The sequence below is a fragment of the Pituophis catenifer genome, unplaced genomic scaffold (genome assembly GCF_029215685.1).
Source record: "Pituophis catenifer annectens isolate HBS135680 unplaced genomic scaffold, rPitCat1.0.hap2 SCAF_2, whole genome shotgun sequence".
Lineage (NCBI taxonomy): Eukaryota > Metazoa > Chordata > Lepidosauria > Squamata > Colubridae > Pituophis > Pituophis catenifer.
In genome coordinates, this window is record NW_027256882.1 from 1944288 (window position 1) to 1967792 (window position 23505).

The 23505-nt window shown below is 44.2% G+C and overlaps 1 protein-coding gene and 1 pseudogene across 1 annotated transcript; both read right to left on the bottom strand.

Moving 5' to 3' along the window:
• Positions 1-239: 239 nt before the first annotated feature.
• LOC139310380 (vomeronasal type-2 receptor 26-like) lies at positions 240-5196 on the bottom strand (annotated as a pseudogene).
• A 4578-nt stretch (positions 5197-9774) lies between these two features.
• On the bottom strand, positions 9775-22473 carry LOC139309238 (vomeronasal type-2 receptor 26-like). Its single transcript, XM_070933300.1, has 5 exons — positions 22423-22473; positions 14640-15371; positions 13283-13495; positions 10803-10929; positions 9775-10679 (listed from the first exon to the last, which is right to left on the bottom strand). Exons 1-5 carry the CDS (start codon positions 22471-22473, stop codon positions 9775-9777), a joined length of 2028 nt encoding a protein of 675 aa, XP_070789401.1.
• Positions 22474-23505: the final 1032 nt, after the last annotated feature.

Genomic DNA, 23505 nt, shown 5'->3' on the forward strand with positions numbered 1-23505 from the left:
CAATCAAAAGGCTGTGAGTTCGATCCTAGATAGAGACAGATATTTCTCTCTCTGGGCACAACGAGAATATATCTGCTGAACAAATCTCTGAATTGGTGTCTGGAAAAGCATCCAGCCAGTAAACACTCTGCTAGCTCCATTCATTTGCCCAGATTCCACCCCGCAAGGGATTATGGGGTCATTAAATGAAGAGGATGATGGTTTCTGGGAAACAAATATACAGAACTCAATTTTCTATTTTATTTTGAAATCATACGTTCTTTTGTATTCAGATCTGGTTTTAGGAAACTAATGTAACATTTGGGGAGAAAAATTAATAGCAACAGGCTGGCACTGGAAGCCAACATGGAGAAGACTTGCACGGCTACCATATACTTCCCCTTGGTACTCAGGTAGGTGGGTACGAAGGATATCCAGACACTGCAGAAGACCATCATGCTGAAGGTGATCAGTTTAGCTTCGTTGAAGGCCCCCGGGAGATTCCTGGCCAGGAAGGCCATTGTGAAGCAGATGACAGACAGGAAACCCATGTAGCCAAGAGCAAGGTAGAACATGGCAACAGAGCCTTCATTACATTGCAGGATGACCTGAGAAGACTCTGAGTACATGTCCGACTCTGGGAATGGGGGAGAGGTGCCCAACCAGATGCTGCAGATGACAACTTGGACCCCAGAGCAAGAAAGTATGATAGAGTTGGCCAAGCTCTTCCCCAGCCATCTTTGCACTTTACTCCCTGGTTTTGTGGCCAAGAAGGCTAACACCACCATGACAGTTTTGGCCAAGACAGTAGAAATGGCAACTGTAAAAATGTTGCTGAATGCTGTTTGCTGGACAAGGCAAGTGGTTACTCTTGGCTGGCCGATGAATAAGAATGAGGTCAAGAATGAAAACAGGAGGGAGATGAGGAGGATGCAGGAGAGATCTCGATTGCTGGCTTTGACCATGGGAGTTGCTTGAAATTTAATGAATACTCCAAAGATGAAACCTGTTGCCAAAACCAGGAACAAGGCAAAAGAAGCTAGGATGATCCCCAACATTTCTTGGTAGGATAGGAAAGTTTCAACCTTAGGTATACAGCCATCTCGGTTGATGCTTGGATGCTGACCCACTGGGCATTTCATGCATTTTTCAGCATCTGAAAAGAGCAAGATTAACATCTACCATAAAGCAGATACTTCCATCACATGCAGAGTTGGAAGAAAACTAACGATTATGTCGAAGAATGTGTGTGTCAGCCCTGGAGCCATTTTCCCTCTCCACCTTCAGGACTGCCAAAACGGAGATGAGTCGAGCTGTGGGAATGGGAGAGGGGAGGTAGAGATAGCTCGGGGATTGTAGCCAAATTAAATTCTTTCCTCTGAGAACCACGGACTTCCCCACCAAGTGCAAGGAGGTGGGATCTGAGACCAAGGGACCCTTGGACCTGATTGGACCATGTGATGGACTGCATGGGAGGGGGAAAAATTTACTTTTAACTAGGGAGAAACTCAAGGGGGATTTAGAGTCGGGTTTCCCCAGATGTGCCAATATGACATGCCTAATAAATCTATACTTTGAGGAACATTCCTGCCTGGGAGTTTTGATTCCATTGAGTGTGTTACTTGGAACCCTGACAGTGTATGGAGAAAGGAAGTATGCAGCAATAGTTAGCAAGTTTAAGAAATCTATTGCAGAGGAGAGGAGAGGAGAGGGGAGGGGAGGGGAGAGGAAAGGAGAGGAGAACAAAGCAGAGCATCAAAATTTCTCCATTTCTGCAGAGACACCAAGAAAAAAGGCCAGAGGTTCACCAATAAATAAGATGAAGAAAGAGAAATGCCATTTCTCTTCTAATTCCAATTCTTGATTGATCTGCTGTTTTTGATATCCTGCTCCCTATTTAAATTATCAGACTACTTCTTTTAACTCCCTATAAATTATACATATTAAAAGAAATTATTTTTTTAAAGTCAACTTTAAAAATGCCTTTCAAAACATGCTTTCATGAGCCAGTCAGAGGCCATGGTCTTCCCAAATGGGTGCCTCTTTTCCCTGCTATCGCTCACCTTCCGTGGTGGAGATGGTTCCTTCTGGACAAGGGAGACAATGGTAGCAACAGATGGGTTTCCCTTCCAAAACCACCTTCATGAATCCAGGATGACAGCTTTCCACACACCTCGAAGTCGGTAAGGTCTGAGGAATGAAAGGAAGTACATCCAGAAGAATCAATATGTAGACCAACTGAATATCTCATAAAGATGATATTTGGATTCTTGAGAATCTGATCAGCTGACATGAAAACTCAAAAGCAACGAAAGAAAACACACACATTCCCCAAAATTGTAATCCTGTTTTTGCCACATTTAGTAGAATAAAATCAATATTAATCCCAGAGTGTCAGCATTTCTACCTGTCCAACGTTCCTCTGGTCAATGGTAACTTTAAAATCCTGCGTTGTCTGTTTTTCTACACTTCCAGTTTTCATTCTTTTAACAGATTTGTTTGGAAAAACAATCCAGTTCAAAATGTCCAGGTCAGCCGTCAGATCTCCTTTCTCATCCAAATATATCCCAGCTATGGAATTATTGTGAAACTGAGGGCTTTGAAGGAAAGGGTGAAGCTGGAAAGGAAAGGGAAAGAAAAGTTTAGAAAGGACATCGGAAGTGTTTGTTTGTTTGTTTGTTTGTTTGTTTGTTTGTTTGTTTGTTTGTATGTATCCCACTTTTATTACATTTACAGATAATTCAAGGTGGCCAATTTATGCAACACACCTTCCTCCTCCTACTTTCCCCACAACAACATCCCTGTGAGTGAGTTGGGCTGAGAGACAGTGACTGACCCAAGGACAGCAAGCCAGCTTTCGTAGCTAAGCTGGGACTGGAACCTTTTGGTCTATGTTGGGGAGTATCTGAACATAACATCTGAGCATAACCACCATGTGTGAAAGAAGGTACCTTGCTTTTCTCCACATTTCCAACAATTGGGGTTTATATTTTATATTTAACAGCTGATAAATTGTGCAAGGTATATAGGAATTTCAAATGAATGAATAAAACAGAGTTGGAAGGGACTGTAGAGGTCTTCTAGTTGAACTCTCTGCTCAAGCAAGAAACCCTATACCGTTTCAGACAAATGGTTGTCCAACCTCTTCTTGAAAGTCTCCAGCAATGGAGCATCTACAAGGTCTAGAGGCAAATCGTTCCACTGATTAGTTGTTTTCAGGAAATTCCTCTTTAGTTCTAGGTTGCTTCTCTCCTTGATAAATTTCCATCCATTGCTTCTTCTCCTGCCTTCAGGTGCTTTGGAAAATAATGTATGTTTGAAATACAATTGTAAGAGAGAAAGTTTTTATCTTCTTTGGTGGACTTGTGATAAAGCGGCCAGATTCAAATTTTAATACAGAAGATTGTAACATGAATATAAAACTGAAACCAAGACTTTTCTTTAAGGACTTCTGGACAAGAAAATTGAAAAAAAAAACAAAAACCCATGGAACTTTGATATTGTATATGTTGACTGCAGTAAGAATTCTTTATGCACAAAAATGGAAATATGTATTAATCATCCCAATGGAAGATCAGATGGAAAAACAGATGGATCTGTTGGGTCAAATTAACTGTTTTAGTAAAAAAACAGTTTTGTTTCTACTTTTTGGGTTGCAGTTGGGTTGGATCTGAGTTTCAGGACAATTTAATTTTTCAGAATTAAATAGAAATACCTGCCAAGCCATCAGTCTTGGGGCTTCTACCTTTATGCCTCTGTGCCTCACAGATCACTTGAATGTGGAGATATGAGCTGAATTTAAGGCCCTGCCCACAGCCCAGATGGTGCTGTAAGTGAGATAACTGTCCATAGCCAGGATCCGATCCATCTCCTCGTCCCTCAGAGCCACCAGTTCTTCTTTTTGTCTGCACCGCCTCCAGACTTTCACCGAAAAGTCATCCTTAGTGGAGGAACATGTAAAGGTTTTCTTTGAAAAGTTAACTACTGAGTCAACAAACAGACTAAAAGCATCATAGTTCGCCCATTTCCTTTTCTGTATTAGGAAGGAAAAGAGCCCACCAATGTATTTAAAGGAAGCTTTAGCAAACATCAACTCGAGACTCAGGTCCCAGTGTGCTGTGGTGATCCAGACTTTCTCTACAATAGGTCCCTGAAAATGTTGAAGTATGGATTGTAGAATCAACATTCCAAAATTGAAGGAAATTATCTCCGAACCATAAACGGCGACATTGACTTCTCTCCACTTGTAATATTTGCTAAGGGTTAAAACTAGCCGATACAGATTTAGCGGAAAGCTTTGATAGATAACTGCACAAATGCCATTCCTTAACATCAAAGAAGACATTGTCCTCATGAACCTCTCTCCCTGGTCAGTTTCTGGAGCAACAAGACCAACCATGGTCCACTTGAAATGGAGGAGAAGCTGGACCATCCCTGGGTACTGGACTCCTTCCGCAGGGAGCATCGGGTAGAAGAAAGGAAACAGAGTTTTATCCCTCAGAATCTGGGAAGCCAAACTGTAACTGATCTGAAAAGAATTAACAGAATGTCAAAGTTGGAAGGGACCTTGGAAGTCTTCTACTCCAACCCTCTGCTCAGGCAGAAATCCTTATACCTTATACCATTTCAGACAAATGTTTGTCCAACCTCTTCTTAAAAACTTCCAGTGTTGGAGCATTCACAACTTCTGGAGACAAGCAGACGGTGTTTGATTCAAAATTGCACATTAACAAAGAAGAGGGGGTCAACTTATCTACCGAAGTACCAGAAGACAAGACAAGAAACAATGGATGGAAACTAATCAAGGAGAGAAGCAACTTGGAATTAAGGGGAAACTTCCTAACAGTGAGGACAATTAACCAGTGGAACAGAAGTTGCCTCCAGAAGTTGTAGGTGCTTCATCACTGGAGGTTTTTAAGAAAAGAGTGGACAGCCACTTATCTGAAATGGCATAGAGTCTCCTGCTTGAGAAGGGAGTTGAATTAGAATACTTCCAAAGTCCCTTCCAGCTCTATTCTGATTGATCTTCTAACAGTTCCTCCAAGAAAGACATACCTGAAGGATTTTGTAGGTGCCCAACAAGGTTGAAATTTGGATGGAGATGCCAGTCTCGGCCCCTTCCAGAACAGCCACAGTGTTTCTCTGCCGTCCACATCTGTAGTTGGGAAGATTGGCCTCCCCGTCCGAAAGCAGATCCAGCAACGGATCTGAAGTCATTTCTACCTTGAAAAAAATTTGATAAATATTGTAACCCAGAGTGATATTAGGCAAGAGGTGGACATTCTTGTTGATCTCCTCAGTGGCAAAAAGGAAGGGCAGAAATTTCCAATAATGATTGGATGATGGTCTGCAGACACAAAAGAAAGATGAAAATAACTTTCTTTCCTGATAATACTGTACTTTTCATCCACTCATTACAATTATTCCTCCAAACAATTTTCAAACTTTGAAACTATTACACGGGGGGGGGGGGAATAATTGTTAGTTCCCTGGCATGAACTTTTGAATGAGAATCAGAGATATTTGTAAACTCTCAGAAGTTTGGCTATGTTCTTAATTGCGATACTTGGAAACTAGGAGTAAATGTTGGTGTGGATAAACAAGAATGGCGCTATCGCATATCTGATGCAAAGAGAAAATATGGCAGCCTCTGTGGTTGGATCAGGCCTCCTCGGAGTCCAGCTCAGCTGATGGTTGATGTGGAAGGCAGATGTCCTTTTGTTCCTCTCTGTCTACACTCTAGCTCTGCTCATAGGACAGAAAGGACATGGAATGGGGCAAACATTGTGATTGGGTTTCTAAAATTTTACTTCTCACAATGAACTTCGTCACTTGCAGTGTGCAACAAAAGACAGAAACAGAAAGTAACTAAGCAAAAGGAGCAGATCAAGGAGAGAAAGCACCTGGTGTTTTTGGAGAACTGATACTGTAGACATTCATGGGAAATGGAGTGGCTCTAATGCAGTGCAGGACTTACTCAAGGAACTTGATTGAAGGACTTTGCTCAAAGCTTAATGATTCAAACCTAGTGTCCCTTGCAGAGATTATGCCGCTAATGAAATACTCTCCTGACTTGTAGTGATTGTCTGGATCCACTTCACCCTGCTCCAGAGTCAAGAGGCATTTGGCTTTGCGTATCTCACAGGCTCCCCTTGGCCACAGAAGCAGGAGAAGTTGAAGCAGTAGCAACATGATTTGAGCCTTCTCAGTGGCACCTGGTTTTTAACAATGGATGAGATGAATAGGGGGAAGAAACCAAAACCTCTTCCAGGAAAGTAGCTTCAGATCCAGTCAGAGCCCAGCCAAGAGACATAAACACAGCACCTGCCTGTCCTGAAATCCAGCTCCAGATTCTCTTTCCGTCTCCAGAGTCATTTATGCATGTAGTATTGATAATATAGACCCCACCAGACGTTGCTTTGAGACTGGTATTGATATCAAACCAATTTCTGACATGTTTGCGTAAAATGTTCTAAAAGTTTGCAGAAAGGTCTCTAGGGTCCTAACACAAAAACAACAAAATCACTATAATTTGGACAATTGCAAGGAAGAGAAGCATCTGAGGCCTGAATGAGTCAACAGGAGGTGCTCAAAGGGAGAACTCAAAGTTGTGGCTCCAAACTTTGAAGATGGGACAATATGGGAAACTGGAGAATTTTGCCCCAAATTTATAAATATACGTGTGTGTGTGTGTGTGTGTGTGTGTGTGTGTGTGTATTTGTTTTCGTAGATTTTCACGGGTAGAGGTATGCAAGTTTTGTTGTATTCGGGACTTTTCCCGTGTAAGATTGAGACTATCTTGGCGATGTTTCGATGAGGTCCCACTCGTCATCTTCAGGCTGGTGTCTTCGGCTTCGTGCTTGTGCGACGAAAGTGTGATCGGAGCTGCCGTCTCTCTATAAATACTGGTGGGGAGGTGTGGGGTGCTGGCTTTGTTGCTGTGAGCGGGTTGGTTGCCTGTGTTGTTACATCTTGATTATAAAATTTAATATTTTATGAATGTTTATAATAATTGATATATACTTTAAAAATATATCCATCTAAGCAAATAAAAGAGGAAAAGGGTAAGATAATTGGTTAAGATTTAAGATTTAAGTAACGGGTTTTTGGGGATAATCGCATAGTTAAATAATAGATTTGAGGGAAATAACTGAGTAAACTATTAAGTTGTATTAATTGAAAAATAAGATTTGTTAGGAATTTGTATGAATTTGTGACCAGATCAAGAGCTTTGTTTAGAAAAGATGTGTTTTATGTTTATGTTTTAAAATAATAAAAAACTTTTTATATTAAAAAAAAAAAAGACAGATTTTTCCCATACCAAAGATTCTTTGTAATTAACTTCATAGTCTTTAAATCAGCAGTCACCAACTGGTGGTCCGTGAGAAAATTTTGGTGGTCCGCAGAAAAATTATTTGCGGTTGTTATATCGCACTAAATCAGGGGTCCTCAAACTATGGCCCCTGGGCTGGATACATGTAATGAACGCTTGTGTTGCTGCAGAGAGTCTCCCCCTTCAGGGTCCGCTTGTGTGGGGCAGAGGGGGGCAGAAATTCTGACTTGGGGTCTGCTTCAGCCTCCTGGTGCAGGGCTTTGGGTGAAGGCTGGAGGGAAGCACTGCTGGTGGTAAAGAGCCGGAGGGCCTTGTTCCAGTGGGAGTGGATCATGGCCTGGAACTGGCTGACCATGTCAACCTGCTGAGCCTCCAGGCCCCAGTACCTGGCCTTGCACTCCCGCAGGTCTTCCCTCTGCTAGGAAAGCTTATGCTCGTAGTCCTCAGTGAGGTGCTTCTGCTGATCCTCCTTCTTGGCCAGATCCAATTTGAACTGAGCCAGCCGTTTTGCCAACTCTTTCTTATGGTGGCTGCTTAGCTCCAACAACTGCTTCCTGTTAGGGCCCTAAGGAGCCCAGACAGGCAGGTGAGGAGTGACTGGGAGGGGAGGGCAATAGAGGCCGGCTAGGCACCCCTCAACGTGAGTGACATTAAGTTGGCCATGCCCACCAAGTCACATGACCAGCTAGCCAGGCCCACCCAGCCAGTCATTAGACAGATCATATTAGTGGTCTGCATGATTTAAAATTATGAATTTAGTGGTCCCTGAGGTCTGAAAGTTTGGTGACCCCTGCTTTAAATCACTTTCACAAAGCATTTATAAAGTTTTCCAATCACAACTCTAAAATCACATCTTTGCTGTATATTACAAAAGATTGCAAAAAAATAAAGTTTTTACAACGTTGGAAAGATGTGATGTTCTTTCTTTTTGAATGAACTGAAGAGGATTCCCCCCACTGACTGGTAAACTTCTTTCAAACGTTTGTTTGTTCATTCATTCATTCATTCATTCATTCATTCATTCATTCATTCAGTTTGTTTGCCACCCATCTTGTTTTGAAACAACTCTGGAAAACTTATATCATTAAAATCCTAAAAGAGAAATATTTCTAAAATAATTAAAATGGAAACTAGAATCAAAATAGAATTATAGTTAAACAATAGGGAGGGAAGGAGCTGGATATGTGGGGGTGGGTGGGATTGCCTCTTAGTTTATCAACCATTTCCATTGTAATGCTCCATCATTAGGATCTGAAACTATCTACAGAATCAGGTCTTAAAGCTTAAGGAACAAAAGATGGTATTTTATTTGATGCCCATAAAATCCAAAATTTCAGGTAAAGTTCTGTCCCCAGTGAAATGGAAGTTCCACCCCCCTTTTTTTTTTTTTTTTAATTTGATTTATATGCCGCCCTTCTCCGAAGACTCAGGGTGGCTTACAGTGCGTTAAGCAATAGCCTTCATCCTTTTGTATATTTATACAAAGTCAGCTTATTGCCCCCACAAACTGGGTCCTCATTTCACCTACCTTAGAAAGGATAGAAGGCTGAGTCAACCTTGAGCCTGGCAAGATTCGATCTTACTTTAATTGCAGACAGCTGATGTTAAATTACAAAGCTCTGTCTGTTGAGCTATCCAGGCTCCCTTGCAACGAAGGCCTGTCTACTCACCCTTTATTTTGTTTTATTTTGTTCAATTTCACCATCATTTGAGACTACAGTTGAAGTGTAGATTTGTAGTATGGTGATGTCCCAAAGGTGCTTTTTTCAAGAGGTAACTGGACTGTTTTATTTTTCTTTGAAGATATTTCACTTCTCATCCAAGAAGCTTCTTCAGCTCTGACTGGATGGTGGGGAATGGAAGGATTTATACTCCTTGCAGACATCTGGTCATTTGCATCCTTTTAGAGCAGGAGTGTCAAACTCATGTCATCACAGTGGCAACAAATGACATATCGAAACTTTTTTCCCCTTCACTAACCCAGGTGGGAGCAGTGCCAGCACTTAACGCATCTGGCCCAAAGGCCACGAGTTTGACACCCCTGTTTTAGAGAGTCATTGAGGCCACTTGGATGTTGAGCTGTGTCCTCGGGGTCACCTGAGTGGTGCAAGTGGGTGTGGAGCCTTCTTGGAACTGCTGAGAGGACTGTGTTGAGGACTGGAGATAGATGATGTCGTATCCCTCCCCCTCACCCCAATCTGGGAAGTCTTGTCTCCTCTGCAGATGCATTATATTAACATAACTAACTCATTTCTTATCTTGTCCTTCCCTAGTTTCATGGCAATTTAAATTATTAATTAGTTCATTTTACACTTTAAAAATTATCTAAAATTAGTTTTACATTCTTTGTATGTTTATTTCTTTTGATTTTAAATAACCTTAATTGTCAAAACAAGCATACAAACTCAATAATAACTGCAATAAACAATTAAGTGTTATGACTCTAAGAAAATACTTCATGATCAGATACCGACTTTTATCATTAAATGTTCCTTAGTATTTAGATCTGGTCTCAGGATGATAATGTAGCACTTGGGGAAGAAGATGCAGCCCAGCAGGCCAGCCCCAGAAGCCAAGATGGAGAAAACCTGCACGGCCATCATGTATTTCCCTTTGGTGCTCAAGTAGGTGGGCAGGAAGGAGATCCAGACGCTGCAGAAGACCAGCATGCTGAAGGTGATCAGTTTGGCTTCGTTGAAGGCCCCAGGCAGGTTCCTGGCCAGGAAAGCCACAGTAAAGCAAATGGCAGCAAGGAAACCCATGTAGCAGAGAACCACATAAAACATGGTGACAGAGCCTTCATTGCACTGAAGGATGATCGCTCCTGATTGGGAGTGCAGGTCAAAATCAGGAAACGGAGGAGAAACTCCCAGCCAGATTGCACAAATTACAATTTTTCCAGCAGAACCAGAAAGGATGATGGAGTTGGCCAAGCTCTTTCCCAACCATCTCCTCACCCTGTTCCCTGGTTTCGTGGCCAGGAAGGCCAGCACTACCATGATTGTTTTGGCTAACACACAAGACACAGCTACTGAGAAGATGATGCTGAACATTGTTTGTCGGAGAAGGCAGGTGGCTTTCCTTGGTCGGCCAATGAAGAAAAAGGAGGACAAGAAGCAAAGCAAGAGGGAAACCAGGAGGATGTAGGACAGGTCACGGTTGTTAGCTTTGACAATGGGAGTTTCTAGGTATTTAAGGAATATGACTAAAACAAAGCCTGTTGTTAGAAACAAGAGTACAGCAAAGGAGACCAGGATGATGCCCAGAAGTTCTTCATAGGACAGGAAGGTTATTCTTTTGGGGATACATTGGATTCTCTCCTCTGTGGGATATTTGTCATCTGGGCACTTGGTACATTTTTCAGTATCTGAGAAAACATTAAGTAATATTATTTCTATAGTCACTCCATTCACATTCCAAGAAAGACCTTCTTTGGATGACAGCTGATACCGGGAGACAGGAAAGCCAGAGTTCCTGTGGTGTCACCCACCTTCCTGTATGGAGATGGTCCCCTCTGGACAAGGAATACAATCGTAGCAGCAAATTGGTTCTTCTTTCCGAGCCCGTTTTACAAATCCAGGATGACAATGCTCCACACATTTGGACTGAGGTAGAGACTAAGAAGAAAAACAGCATTCATTCCAATATATCTGCCAAATTTTTATTTATTAGATGGATTGATTAAAATTAAATGAAACTGTGCTTAAGAAAGAAACTTCTGAGCAGTAGATCAAGAAAAGGTTTCTTTTAGACTACGTAAAATATTGTAAAGCCACTCCCTTTTGAAAATAATCCAAATCTTTGTTCCAGTTAAAATATAAAGAAAAAATTCCCCACAGACTACTCTCTTTCTGTCTCGTTCCTTCTTTCTTCTCTTTCTCTCTCTCTCTCTCACACACACATTGTCTCTCCCTTCCTTTCTTTTTCTTTTTCTTTCTTTCTTTTCTTTCTTTCTTTCTAGTCTCTCTCTCCCTTCCTTCCTCTTTCTTTCATTCTCTTTCTTTCTTTGTCTCTTTTTCTTTCTTCTCTCTCTCTCTCCCCCTTCCTTACTTTTCTTTTTCTTTTTCTTTCTCTGTCTTGTCTATCTCTCTTCCTCTTTTTTCTTTCTTTCTTTCTTTCTTTCTTTCTTTCTTTCTTTCTTTCTTTCTTTCTTTCTTTCTTTCTTTCTTTCTTTCTTTCTTTCCTGGCTCTTTCTCTCTTTCTCTCTGTCTTTCTTTGTCTCTCTCTCTTCTCTCTCTCTCACACACACACACTTCCTCTTTCTTTCTTTTTCTTTCTTTCTTTCTCAGTCTCTTTCTTTCTTCTCTCTCTCTCTCTCTCTCTCTCTCTCTCTCACACACACACACACACACACACACACACACACACACCTGTTCTGGACACAAAGTATCTGTTGTTACAGAAGTTGTGTGCAGGGAAACACTTTGCCACAGTAAAGAAAAATTTCTTGCGACTGCGAGGCAATTAACTTCTCCCACTCAAGAGAAATTTTTCTTTACTTTGCAAGGTTTTTCCCTGCACACAATGGCTGAGAGACAACCCGGAGCTGCCAGTCTGTGCTTTGCCAGGCGAGCAGCAGAGCGAGTAAACCAGGGATCTGCCAGCTTCCTGTAATCTGCAGTTTACTTGAGAGCATTATGTTCATGACTAAACCTGCTCACAAGTAAACTACAGAATAGAGGCAGCTGGCAGCTTGCAGGCAATGAAAGAAACTGCCGCCTCCTGCCTCTGTGCATCGAGGAGGCCGAGCAGCAGCGGGAAGAGCACAGGATGGGAGGTGCAGAAAGTGGCTGCCAGCAATGCCCTCAGGTGAACATGTGGGTGGGGAGCCTTGACCCCCCCCCTTAGGAGCCTCAATTTCCTCGTGAGCACCATTGGCCTTTCTCCCTTCCTCTCCCGTTCATTATTGCTCACAAGTAAACTTCAGCTAAGATCTCTCATGTGCCTCTTTCTCAGGCCAGGCCGGCTGGGGAAAACGCACAGGAAGAACTCTGGTGCCACGATCTCCCGCATGCTCCCCTCCCTCCCCACGTGCATCGGTCCACCACCCACTGCTGGTATCACCCCTCCACCAGCTCTCCCTCCCCTGCCCACCCACTGGCCAATGCCCTTCGGCCTTACCTTTGCCAGCAGCGGTGAGCAGAAGTACGTGGCTAGATTCTGCAAGTAGTGGTTGGGCAGAGCGGGTGGACAGGCAGGGCGAGCGAGCATTGGGTGGGCGGGGTGACCAAGTGGGAACCGGTTAAGGGGCGTGGCCATCCAGAGGTCACTACCTGTTCAGGGAACCATGCCAAATTTCCACTAACAGTTCTCCCGAACCGGTCCAAACTGGTAGCAAACCACCTCTGCAAGTCAGGTATTTAAGGCAAGGTCCTTTCCATTGAAGAATTACAGTTTTGTTGCTAGTCATTATTTATTTCCAACTCTTTCATCCCCCAAGAACCAAAGCACTCCAGGACCCCCTGTCCTCCATTGCCTCCCAATGTTAGAACTACAATTAGATGACATGGAAAGACAGACCCACATTTATTTATTGCTTAAATTTGGACAATTCTTCTTTTCAGTGGAAGACTTAAGGTAGCTGACAATCAAGATAAACAATTGCATTCAAGGAGTTTTTAGATGGATTACAAGCCAAACACCAAATCTAAGTAGCATTTTATTATAAATTTACCCTCATTATTACAACTGTCAAGAAAGACTTGGGGGGAAACAGTCAACGTAATTTTCAGTCCTTCATTTTTCTAGTTTAAGGCATTATCTCATATCGGAGAAGTCATTATGGTTCCACATTGATTGAACACCTTGGATCACCTTCCTAGCAGCAGGAGGCCTATCCCAGTGGAGTGGAACAAATGTATGAATAACTGTGGTCAGATATTGGCTCTTTAAAAATATCTGAGCCTGCTCTTTCAGGGCCCCTATCTACAACCATACAGACAGAGAAAAATTGCCAATATTTTCAACCACATTGTTGAGCAACTTTAGCCGTGAAAGAGCATCTTGGTTGATAATAAGCCTCTGTCTTTCAAAACTCCCCAGTTGCTCTTTGATGGGATCCTCCTTGGAGAAAAGCAACCAACTTATGATATTCAGATCTGCTGCTACATTTCCACTTTGGTCCAAGTACAGTTTCTCCCAGGAAAAATTGCAAAACGCATTCTTCTCCAGAAACGAATGGAACTAGAATTGAAACATCCAGGAATTTTGAAAACAATTTGAGACACCCTAAAAGGAGGAGCCATTTTAAAGCTGAGCTAGTGAATAAGAGATGTTCAATCCCCTCTTCACTATTTGCCTGAATAGCAATAACACGTAGATTTATAGACCACTTCACGGTGCTTTTACAGTGCTCATAAGTGGTTTATAGAATCAGCATATTGCCCCCAACAATCTAGGTACCCATTTTACCAATCTTGGAAGGATGGAAAGCTAAGTCAACCTTGAGCTGGTCGGGATCGGATTCCTGGAAGTGAGTAGTGAGTTACGGGTGGAGTGAGGGTTAGGGCTAGGGCTAGGGCTAGGGCTAGGGTTAGGGTTAGGGTTAGGGTTAGGGTTAGGGTTAGGGTTAGGGTTAGGGTTAGGGTTAGGGTTAGGGTTAGGGTTAGGGTTAGGGTTAGGGTTAGGGTTAGGGTTAGGGTTAGGGTTAGGGTTAGGGTTAGGGTAAATGCTGCGGCTAAATGCCAAGACTGAGTAGCCACTAGTCTGAAAAGCTTTAATTGGATTCCTGCAGTGTGGAGGGATTAAGCTAAATGCTCCCTGGTTTAGCTGACAGTTATGAGTATAAAATTCTATCATGCTAATTACAAACCCACAAGTACAGGAATTTATTTACAATGTATACATTTTAAATAATTTTATAATAGCAATGTTTAATAAAAGAACCTTGGTAGTACAAGGGTTTAAGGCACCCTGTTATTAAGCTGCTTAAGACCAGCTGCATGCAATTTCTGCTGGTTCGAATCTCTCCAAGGCTCAAGGTTGACTCAGCCTTCCATCCTTTCTAAGGTAGGTGAAATGAGGACCCAGTTTGTGGGGGCAATAAGCTGACTGTGTATAAATATACAAAAGGATGAAGGCTATTGCTGAGCACATTGTAAGCCGCCCTGAGTCTCCAGAGAAGGGCGGCATATAAATCAAATTAAATATATATATATATATAATTGTCACTATGCCTGCTCTTTGGAACATAATCCTGTGAACTAAATCTGGACTCATTTTGGCCAAACCTGTTGTTTTTTTGTAGAACAATGGTTCCCCTACATCAGCATTGGATTTTTTTCTAAATAGGAATTAGGTATGATGGATCCTTGTCAGGACCCCATACCTGCCATGGCTCTAGCCTTAGAGTCCCCAATCTCTCTTTCTTCTCTGTTTTTCTCCTCCTAGATAGTGAGGAATATGCAACATTTAAGACATGGGCCAGAGTCTTAGCAACAGTATAAAAACGGTGCTCATTTTGTATCTGAATTCTATTCCTTTTCTCTTGCATGTCCAGTGATGCTATCTGGGTGCATCGTCTCCGGCCCTTGACAGAAAGGACATGCTTTGAAAAAGAACAGCAAAAAGACTGGTCTTCGAATTTGGAATCCTTGAAAAGATTGAGTTGAAAGGCGTCATCATTTGGCCATTTTCTTTCCTGAAAAGGAAAGACCCAAATGCTATGGATATATTTGAAAACTGTATGCCTTATCATTGGCAATTTCTCCACAATTGTGGTGATCCAGACTTTCCCTTCAATGGGTCCTGGCAAACCTTCAATTGCTAAATGAATGTGGCAAAATCTATCCACAAGGGAAGCAAATTCTCTGAAGTGAACAAAGACATTGACTTTTCTCCACTTAGAGATGGCATTTCTGAGAGGTTCTATATGTCTAGTCATTGAGATAACCACACAAATTCCATTTCTGACAAGCATAGGAGTGAAAGTTCTCATGAAATTCTCTCCCTCCTCTGTGTCTGGTGCAAAGAGACCAATCAAAGTCCATCTGAAATGGAGGAGGAGTTGGACAATTCCTGTATACTGGATCCCATTTTGGGGGAGAATCTGATGGAAAAAAGGAATTTGTCTTTTATCACTCAGAGCCTCTGAAACAATTCCATAACTGATCTGAAAAAGCAATGAAGAATGGTGTATTATGGTTAGATCAGATCAAGTGCAAAATGTAAGCTTTTAACTCATCCAATGTGGTTCTCACAAACATATTAGAATAGTCCAGCAGTCACCAACTGGTGGTCCAAGGAAAATTTTGGTGGTCTGCAGAAAAATTATTTGCCTTTTTATATTGCACTAAATACTATTTATCTTTTTTTAAAATTCACAGGATTTAAAATAATTTATTTGGTGGTCCCTGAGTTCTGAAAGATTGGTGACCCCTGGAATAGTCTATTGTTCTTAACCCTTAAGCCATATCAACATAAAGAATACAATATGCAGAATATTAACAAGATTGAATATAATCATTTATCTAATCTGAGGTCTGAGATACTGCTCTTTCTCTTTTCTAATAAAACTGACATTCAGATAATAGGTGTGCTACGTCTTCTATCTCTAGAGCACTGCAAATGCAAATCAGTTCATTTTAGAGGTTTGCTTAAATGTTCCATATTTAACATTGTATCCAGTTGCTCATGTCTTGCTCGAGTAAATGTTTAGACCTGCTGTGGATCCCAATCCCTAGCCATGACAATGGCCATGAGAAAAGCAGTTCATGATTTCCACAGAAAAGGTATGATTGAATCTGTTACCCACCCACCAAATACCTGCTCACTTTGCCAGGTAGAGAAACACACAAACACACCTGTGGGACTTTGTAGGGGCCTACTAATGTTGACATCTGAATGGAGATGTCATCAAGAGATCCATCAAGAACAGCCATCAGGTTGTCCTTCCTTCCACAGCTGTAGTTGGGAACATTGGCTTCTCCAGTCGATAGAATGTCCAGCAAGGCATCTGAAGTGCCAAGGGTGTTGAAATAATTGTCATGGATGTTGTAGCCAAGTGTGAGATTGTACAAAAGCTGAGGTTTCTTATTGACTTGCTGAATGGCAAAAATGAAGCTTAGGAGTCTTCCTGGATCTGTAAATAAACTACTGTAAAAAAATGTTCATCATAGCATCATCTCTAACAACAACAACAAAACATATTTTCATTTGTTCCTCTTTCTCTCCACAAGCCCATTCAGTCTTTAGCCAAAAGTGTCCAAAACAAGAATCAAATGATCGTCGCCCATCACCATTTAATTGTTATGAGTGGAGAACGTAGGATGGAGTTTTAATATTTAAAATATATCATTATTTGTAATGTAATTTGTAATTACATTATTTGTAATTATTTTTAATTTGTGCAATGACCAAGATTCAAAATTATTCAATCATTAAAATAGAGTCATCAGCAAAGATGACTTATAAATGATCCAGAAAAGCAATTCTAAAAACAAGCCATCCTCTATTCCATACCAGGATCAGGCATTGAATATCAATGAATGGTTATAAAAATAGGGAAATGGGTGGGGCAGAGGAAACTACAAACTTTTCAATACGATAGTTGTGATTAACTCAGGATTGTACGAGAGAGGAAAATAATTTGGAATTGGGGGGGCGGGGTTGTTCCATCTGTGGATTTTGGTCTCTTAAAATAAGGCATAAGAGAGAATCCATGGAAATCTAAATGATTCAAGAAATTAAACAGGTCTTCCAATATAAGAGTAACTGAAAGAAACAAAGAAGAGTGTTAGGACTGCAAATGGAAGGAATGCAACTCCATCACACTGAATGACTTACGAGGCAGCTTGAGTATAAGGAGCTGTGTTGAAAGACAGCATTATATGGGATATGAATGTGCCAAAGGAGACGATACCAATGAGGTAGTCTCCTGGCCTGTAATAGCTCCGTAGGTTTTTTCCTTCATGTTCCTCCAAACTCAGCAGGCACTTCATTCTCAACCTCCCAGAGACTGGCTGGGACATCAGCAGCAGCAGCAGAAGAAGAAAGAGGGTGTCCATAATTCATGGGGCTGAATCAATCCCTTTCCTATTTCTAAGGAAGAACGAGAGAGTTTGAAGAATTCAAAGCACTGTCACAAGATGAAAATGAGATTAACTTTCTTGACTGAGAGAGAGATAAACAGAACTGCACCTGGAAAGGAGAAAAAGGAAAGTACATTCAAGAAGCACAGTCCCTGAATGTCCCAAAATTTGTGCCACATGGAGTTTGACCTGAGACATTTATCCTTATTTCATGTAATATTCCTTTCAAGTTGCTTCTGTCTGATGTTTACATCAAAGGCAATCACTGGAGGAATATCAGGATACATCTCACAAACCAGGATGTTAATAATAATAAGTAAGAAGCAACTTCTCCTCTGGGGATCCTGTACTACCTCTGGACCTCCACGTGTAGAGGAGAAACTGGAGAAAAGTATAGTGAAAAATCATAGATAGTCACTGGTCTATAGGGCACTGGTCTGAATCACAAATTGGAAGTGATTTTAAAATTGCTCAGGGGATAATGAAACTTCATTTGCCTTAGAGATATCAACTTTGGGGTGGTCTTTGAGACCTGTTGGATCTTCCACTTGGTGCAGAGTTTGTCTCCCAGTTGATGTCAGGGTAGTTAAAATCCCCCATTATTATTGTGCTGTGCTTCCTACATACCTTAGTTAGCTGACAAGCAAAAAGTTCATCTACTTCTTCTGTTTGGTTGGGTGGCCTATAGTATAGACCTATGGCAAGGTCATTTCCCCCCCCCCTTTAATATTGACCCAAATGCATTCAAGATAATTTTCATCATTGTTGTGCTCTATTTCTGTAGAGATGTAGTTATTTCTTATATATAGTGCAACTCCACCTCCTCTTTTATTTGGTCTATTTCTTTTAAATAATAATAATAATAATAATAATAATAATAATAATAATAATAATAATAATAATAATAATAATAATAATAATAATAATAATAATAATTTTATTTCTATACCGCCCTTCTCCCAAAGGACTCAGGGCGGTGTACAGCCAATTTAAAAACACAAGACACAACAATAATTAAAAATTAAAATAATTAAATAGATTTGGCCGATTTAAAACCCCAAAAATTAAAATACCCCAATTTAAAATTATTATATTGACAGCCCTGCCTGGCGGAACAACAGGGTCTTCAGTGCGCAGCGGAACACCCGGAGGTCGGAGATCTTACGTATTTCCGGGGGCAGTTCATTCCACAGGGTTGGGGCTCCCACAGAGAAGGCCCTCCCCCTGGGTGTCGCCAGCCGACATAACTTGGCTGATGGCACCCTGAGGAGACCCTCTCTGTGGGAACGGACTGGTCAGTGGGAGGCTATTGTTGGCAGAAGACGGTCTCGAAGGTATCCGGGTCCTGTGCCATGGAGCGCTTTATAGGTGGTGACCAACACCTTGAATTGCACCCGGAAGACCACTGGGAGCCAGTGCAGCTCGCGCAGGAGGGGTGTCACGCGGGCACAATGAGGTGCGCCCATAACCACCCGCGCGGCCGCATTCTGGATCAGCTGGAGCCTCCGAGTGCTCTTCAAGGGGAGCCCCATGTAGAGAGCATTACAATAGTCCAGCCGGGAGGTGACAAGGGCATGAGTGACCGTGCGCAAGGCGTCCCGGTCCAGAAAGGGCTGCAACTGGCGGATCAGGCGAACCTGATAAAAGGCCCCCCTGGCCACGGCCGTCATATGCTCTTCTAAAGACAGCCGTGCGTCCAGGAGGACACCCAGATTGCAAGCCCTCTCCGTGGGGGGCAAAGATTCACCCCCAATAGTCAGCGATGGCACCTGCTGACTATATCGGGATGCCGGTAGCCACAGCCACTCGGTCTTGGAAGGGTTGAGTCTGAGCCTGTTCCTCCCCATCCAGACCCGCACGGCCTCCAGGCAGCGAGACATCACATCAAGGGCATCGTTGGGGTGGTCTGGGGTGGAGATGTACAGCTGAGTATCATCAGCGTACAGGTGACACTTCACCCCAAAACCACGGATGATCTCACCCAGCGGCTTCACATAAATGTTGAGCAGAAGAGGCGAGAGGACCGACCCTTGTGGCACTCCCCATGCGAGATTCCTCGAGGTCGGCCTCTGCCCCCCTGCCAACACAAACTGCGAGCGGCCGGAGAGGAAGGAAGAGAACCACCGCAAAACGGTGCCCCCTACTCCTAACCCCCTCAACTGCTGCAGCATGATACCATGGTCGATGGTATCAAAAGCCGCTGAGAGATCTAATAGGACTAGGACAGAGGAGCAACCCCTGTCCCGGTCCCTCCAGAGATCATCCACCAACGCGACCAATGCCGTTTCTGTGCTGTGCCCCTGCCTGAAGCCCGACTGGTACGGGTCTAGATAGATAGCTTCATCCAGGTACCTGGGCAGTTGTCGTGCCACCACACTCTCAGCAACCTTCGCCACAAAATGAAGGTTGGAGACCTGATGATAGTTAACTAATTCAGCCGGGTCCAGGGAAGGCTTCTTGAGGAGGGGCCTCACCACCGCCTCTTTCAAGGCGGCGGGAAAGGCACCCTCACTCAGAGAAGCAGTTATAATCCCCTGGAGCCAGCCTCGTGTAACTTCCCGGGAGGCCAGTACCAACCAGGAGGGACACGGGTCCAATAAACATGTGGCGGCACTAATCCTACCCAGAACCCTGTCCACATCCTCGGGAGCCACAGGATCAAACTCCTCTCAGATAATATTCTCAAGACCTACCCTCGTCTCCTCCTCCGGACTCACCCAGTCGGAGTCCAAGCCTTCCCGAATCCGAGCGACTTTATCGTGCAGGAATTGCACAAAATCCTCAGCTCGACCCTGCAAGGGATCCTCCCACACTCCCCCCCGAAGAAGGGAGTGGGTCACCCTAAACAGGACGGCTGGGCGGTTCTCTGCAGATGCGATAAGAGCGGGAAAATGGTTAGATTTTGCCGTTTTTATCGCCACTAGGTAGGTCTTGATATAAGACCTCACCTGTGTCCGGTCGGAATCAGAATGACTAGTCCTCCAAATGCTCTCTAGGCGTCTTTTCCGACGCTTCATCTCTCTCAGCTCCTCAGAGAACCAAGGAGCCAATTGAGATCGGCATCGGGTCAGAGGCCACAAAGGCACGACACGATCCAAAGCTCCGGCGGCCGCACTCTCCCAGGCGGGCACCAGCTTTTCAGTCAAGTCGTGTGTCAGAGTCTCAGGAAACGGCCCAAGCTCCGTCAGGAACCTTTCTGGATCCATCAGGCGCCTGGGACGGAACCATTTAGTCGGTTCCATCTCCCTGCGGCAGGGGGAAGCGGTAGGAAAGTCCAAGTGAAGGAGCGAATGATCTGTCCATGACAAGGGTTTAATGTCTAAGTCCCCTCTACCAAGATCATTCAACCACTGACCAGAGATGAAAATCAAGTCCAGAGTGTGTCCTCCTATGTGAGTGGGGCCTTGAACTAACTGGGTCAGATCCATGGCCGTCATGGAAGCCATGAACTCCCGAGCCACCTCTGACGTCTCACCCGCGGATGGAAGGTTGAAATCCCCCATGACAACAAGTCTGGGGGTATCCACTGCCACCCCGGCGATGACATCGAGTAGCTCGGGTAGGGTCGCTGCCACGTGGCAGGGAGCCAGGTACGCAGTCAGCAAACCCATCTGCACCCCACGGCCCCACTTCACAAAGAGGGACTCACATCCGGCTATCTGAGGAACAGTGGTCTCCCTCGGACAAAGACTCTCCCTAATAATCACCGCCACTCCCCCACCCCTCCCCTGGGCCCTTGGCTGATGAAATGCATGAAAACCTGGTGGGCACATTTCAACGAGGGGGACCCCCCCTCTTGGCCCAACCAGGTCTCCGTAATACCTGCCAGGTCCGCACCCCCCTCCAATATAAGATCACAGATGAGGGGGGCTTTATTGACAACCGACCTGGCATTACATAACATCAGACGTGGACCCTGGGCCTGAGACTCTGCACAACCCAGGCCACGAGGCGCGCATTGGGGACCGGAGTGCGCAATTGCTCGTAAACAGCGTATGCGCACCCCCGGCACATGATATGGTCCCCTGCGCCCGTCATACCTGCCCCTCCCACTCATTATTTCAATTATATTGCCCTTCTTGTTATCCCCCTGCTCCCCGGATAAATTTTCTTTCCTGACCCCTCTGCTGCAGCCAATCAGCCTGTCACCCCGCTCAGTAGCTATCTGGACCCCCCAGGTCCACTTTCACAACCCCCTCCCTTCCTCCCAGGTCCCCTTAAAATTTTCTTTAAAAATTTAAATAAAAAACCCCTCAACCCCCTCTTCGCAGCATGCCATCTCTCGGGATTCCAAAATCCGTCATCAAGATAGGCCCTCGATAGCATGGAGGGCCAGGCCTGCGAGAGGGGGGAGTCTCGCAGTGCAAGGAGTTCGGCGGCCGAGTGCATCAAGAACCGGGAAGGGTGAAGCATCCTCTGTCTGAGGTTCCATAGAATAGTCTAATCGTCCTAGGGCATGGAGAGGCAGCAACTCAAGACATGGGAAAAACCGGGCTCCACTGTCCTCTCACGACAGTGGAAGAAGTCTCGTGCCTTTTCAACAAAACTCAGAAGGTGCTCTCTCCAGGCCATCCTCTCACGATGGCTAGTCGATGGAGTTGGCTATGGAGAGATTCGATAGTCTATCCACTCTGGTAGGGAAACAGCAGTTGAACCGGACTCCCTCAGAATCCATATCAGAATTGTCCATTCTCCACACCATCAAGGGCATAGGTGGAATAGAGCCAGTCTAGAAGGCAGAATAGTAAACCCGGGGAACAGATGACACATGGAAAGCAATGAAGGGAGATGGCTTGCAAGGCAGAAAGTAGCTGGGGTGGTGACCATGATAAGGCCTATACAGGCCAACAAAAAAGGGGGGGAGGGGGGGAATGGCCTGAGGCAGCCCAAGGCCAACCCTCGGCCGTCTTCCAACCTCTCCCACTCCCCAGATTTTCCAGGTCTTCCAGCATTTTTTTACCCCCAGTCTACAGCCCCAGTCTCCAATGGGGCCTCCGGATTCCTGCAGCAAAGTGGGACAGCAGAAATAGGCCGCCCCCTAGCAGGTGCTGGGTTTCAAAATAGAAGCCAGCAGCCTCTCACCATAGCGTCCTCTTCGGTAGCAGCCAGCTGCTGCCCCCTCGCCTCCGCCATCGTCCAGCGGCCGCCGACCGCCCCGCGCCCACTGCCAGCGCCTGCGCCGCTTCCACCATGGCTCCCACCATACCCCAGGGTCCCCAGGAGCCTCAGAAAGCCCCGGAGAGGCCAGGAATCCAGGGGAGCCACCGCATTGCCGCCGCCGCACCGCAGAGCTGCCGCCGCCGCCGTCGGTCCATGCCGGAGGCCGAGAAAAGCGCCGCCAGTCAAATCGCTACCAACGTCACCCCGCGGAGCCTTCAGCAGCCGTTTTTTCCCTCGCCCCGATGTTCCGGAGGGCAAAAAGCCCCTCAATGGGTCGGGGGAAGATTCCTCTCTCTAGGACTGGGGGCCATGGTGGACAATCGCCCCAGGAACCTCCTGAAATTGCCAGGAATCACCCCATCTACCGGGAGCATCTCAGGCTGGATTCTCCATCTTGGACATGCGCAGAATCAAGATCAAGATAAATAGTTTGTATCCCTCTAGCTGTATGTTCCATTGGTGGGTTTCATCCCACCAAGTTTCCGTAATGGCAACAATATCATATCTGCCCTCATTTACTTGAATTTCTAATTCACCCAGTTTATTCCTCATACTCTGTGCATTGGTGTATGACTGCCCCTACTTTCTTGCCACCTGTTTGATTAATGCATATGGTATGGCACTCACTATTAAATGCTTGGTTTTGGTTGACACTAGGGGTGATAATCTCACTCGCAGGGACATCTATGTTACATGCACTGATAGCCCTATTAATTTTGGATTGCTGGTTTCTCTATTTATTTAATTGGTTTCTACTAATATGTTGAATTGTATTATTTGGAATAGCTGATAAAAGAATCATTGATGATTAGAATAAGAGAATTTAAGGAAATAATTGGGGATTGTACAATGTTATATAGATATAAATTTAGGGGTGTATTGTATGTTTGTTTGTGTGTTTAAAAAATAAAAAAAAACTTTACCAAAAGAAAAAGAGGCCAGCTCAAGGGAGGATGAGCTCATTCCTAGCACATCAGGAACTGAGTTCATTAATGGCTCTCAACA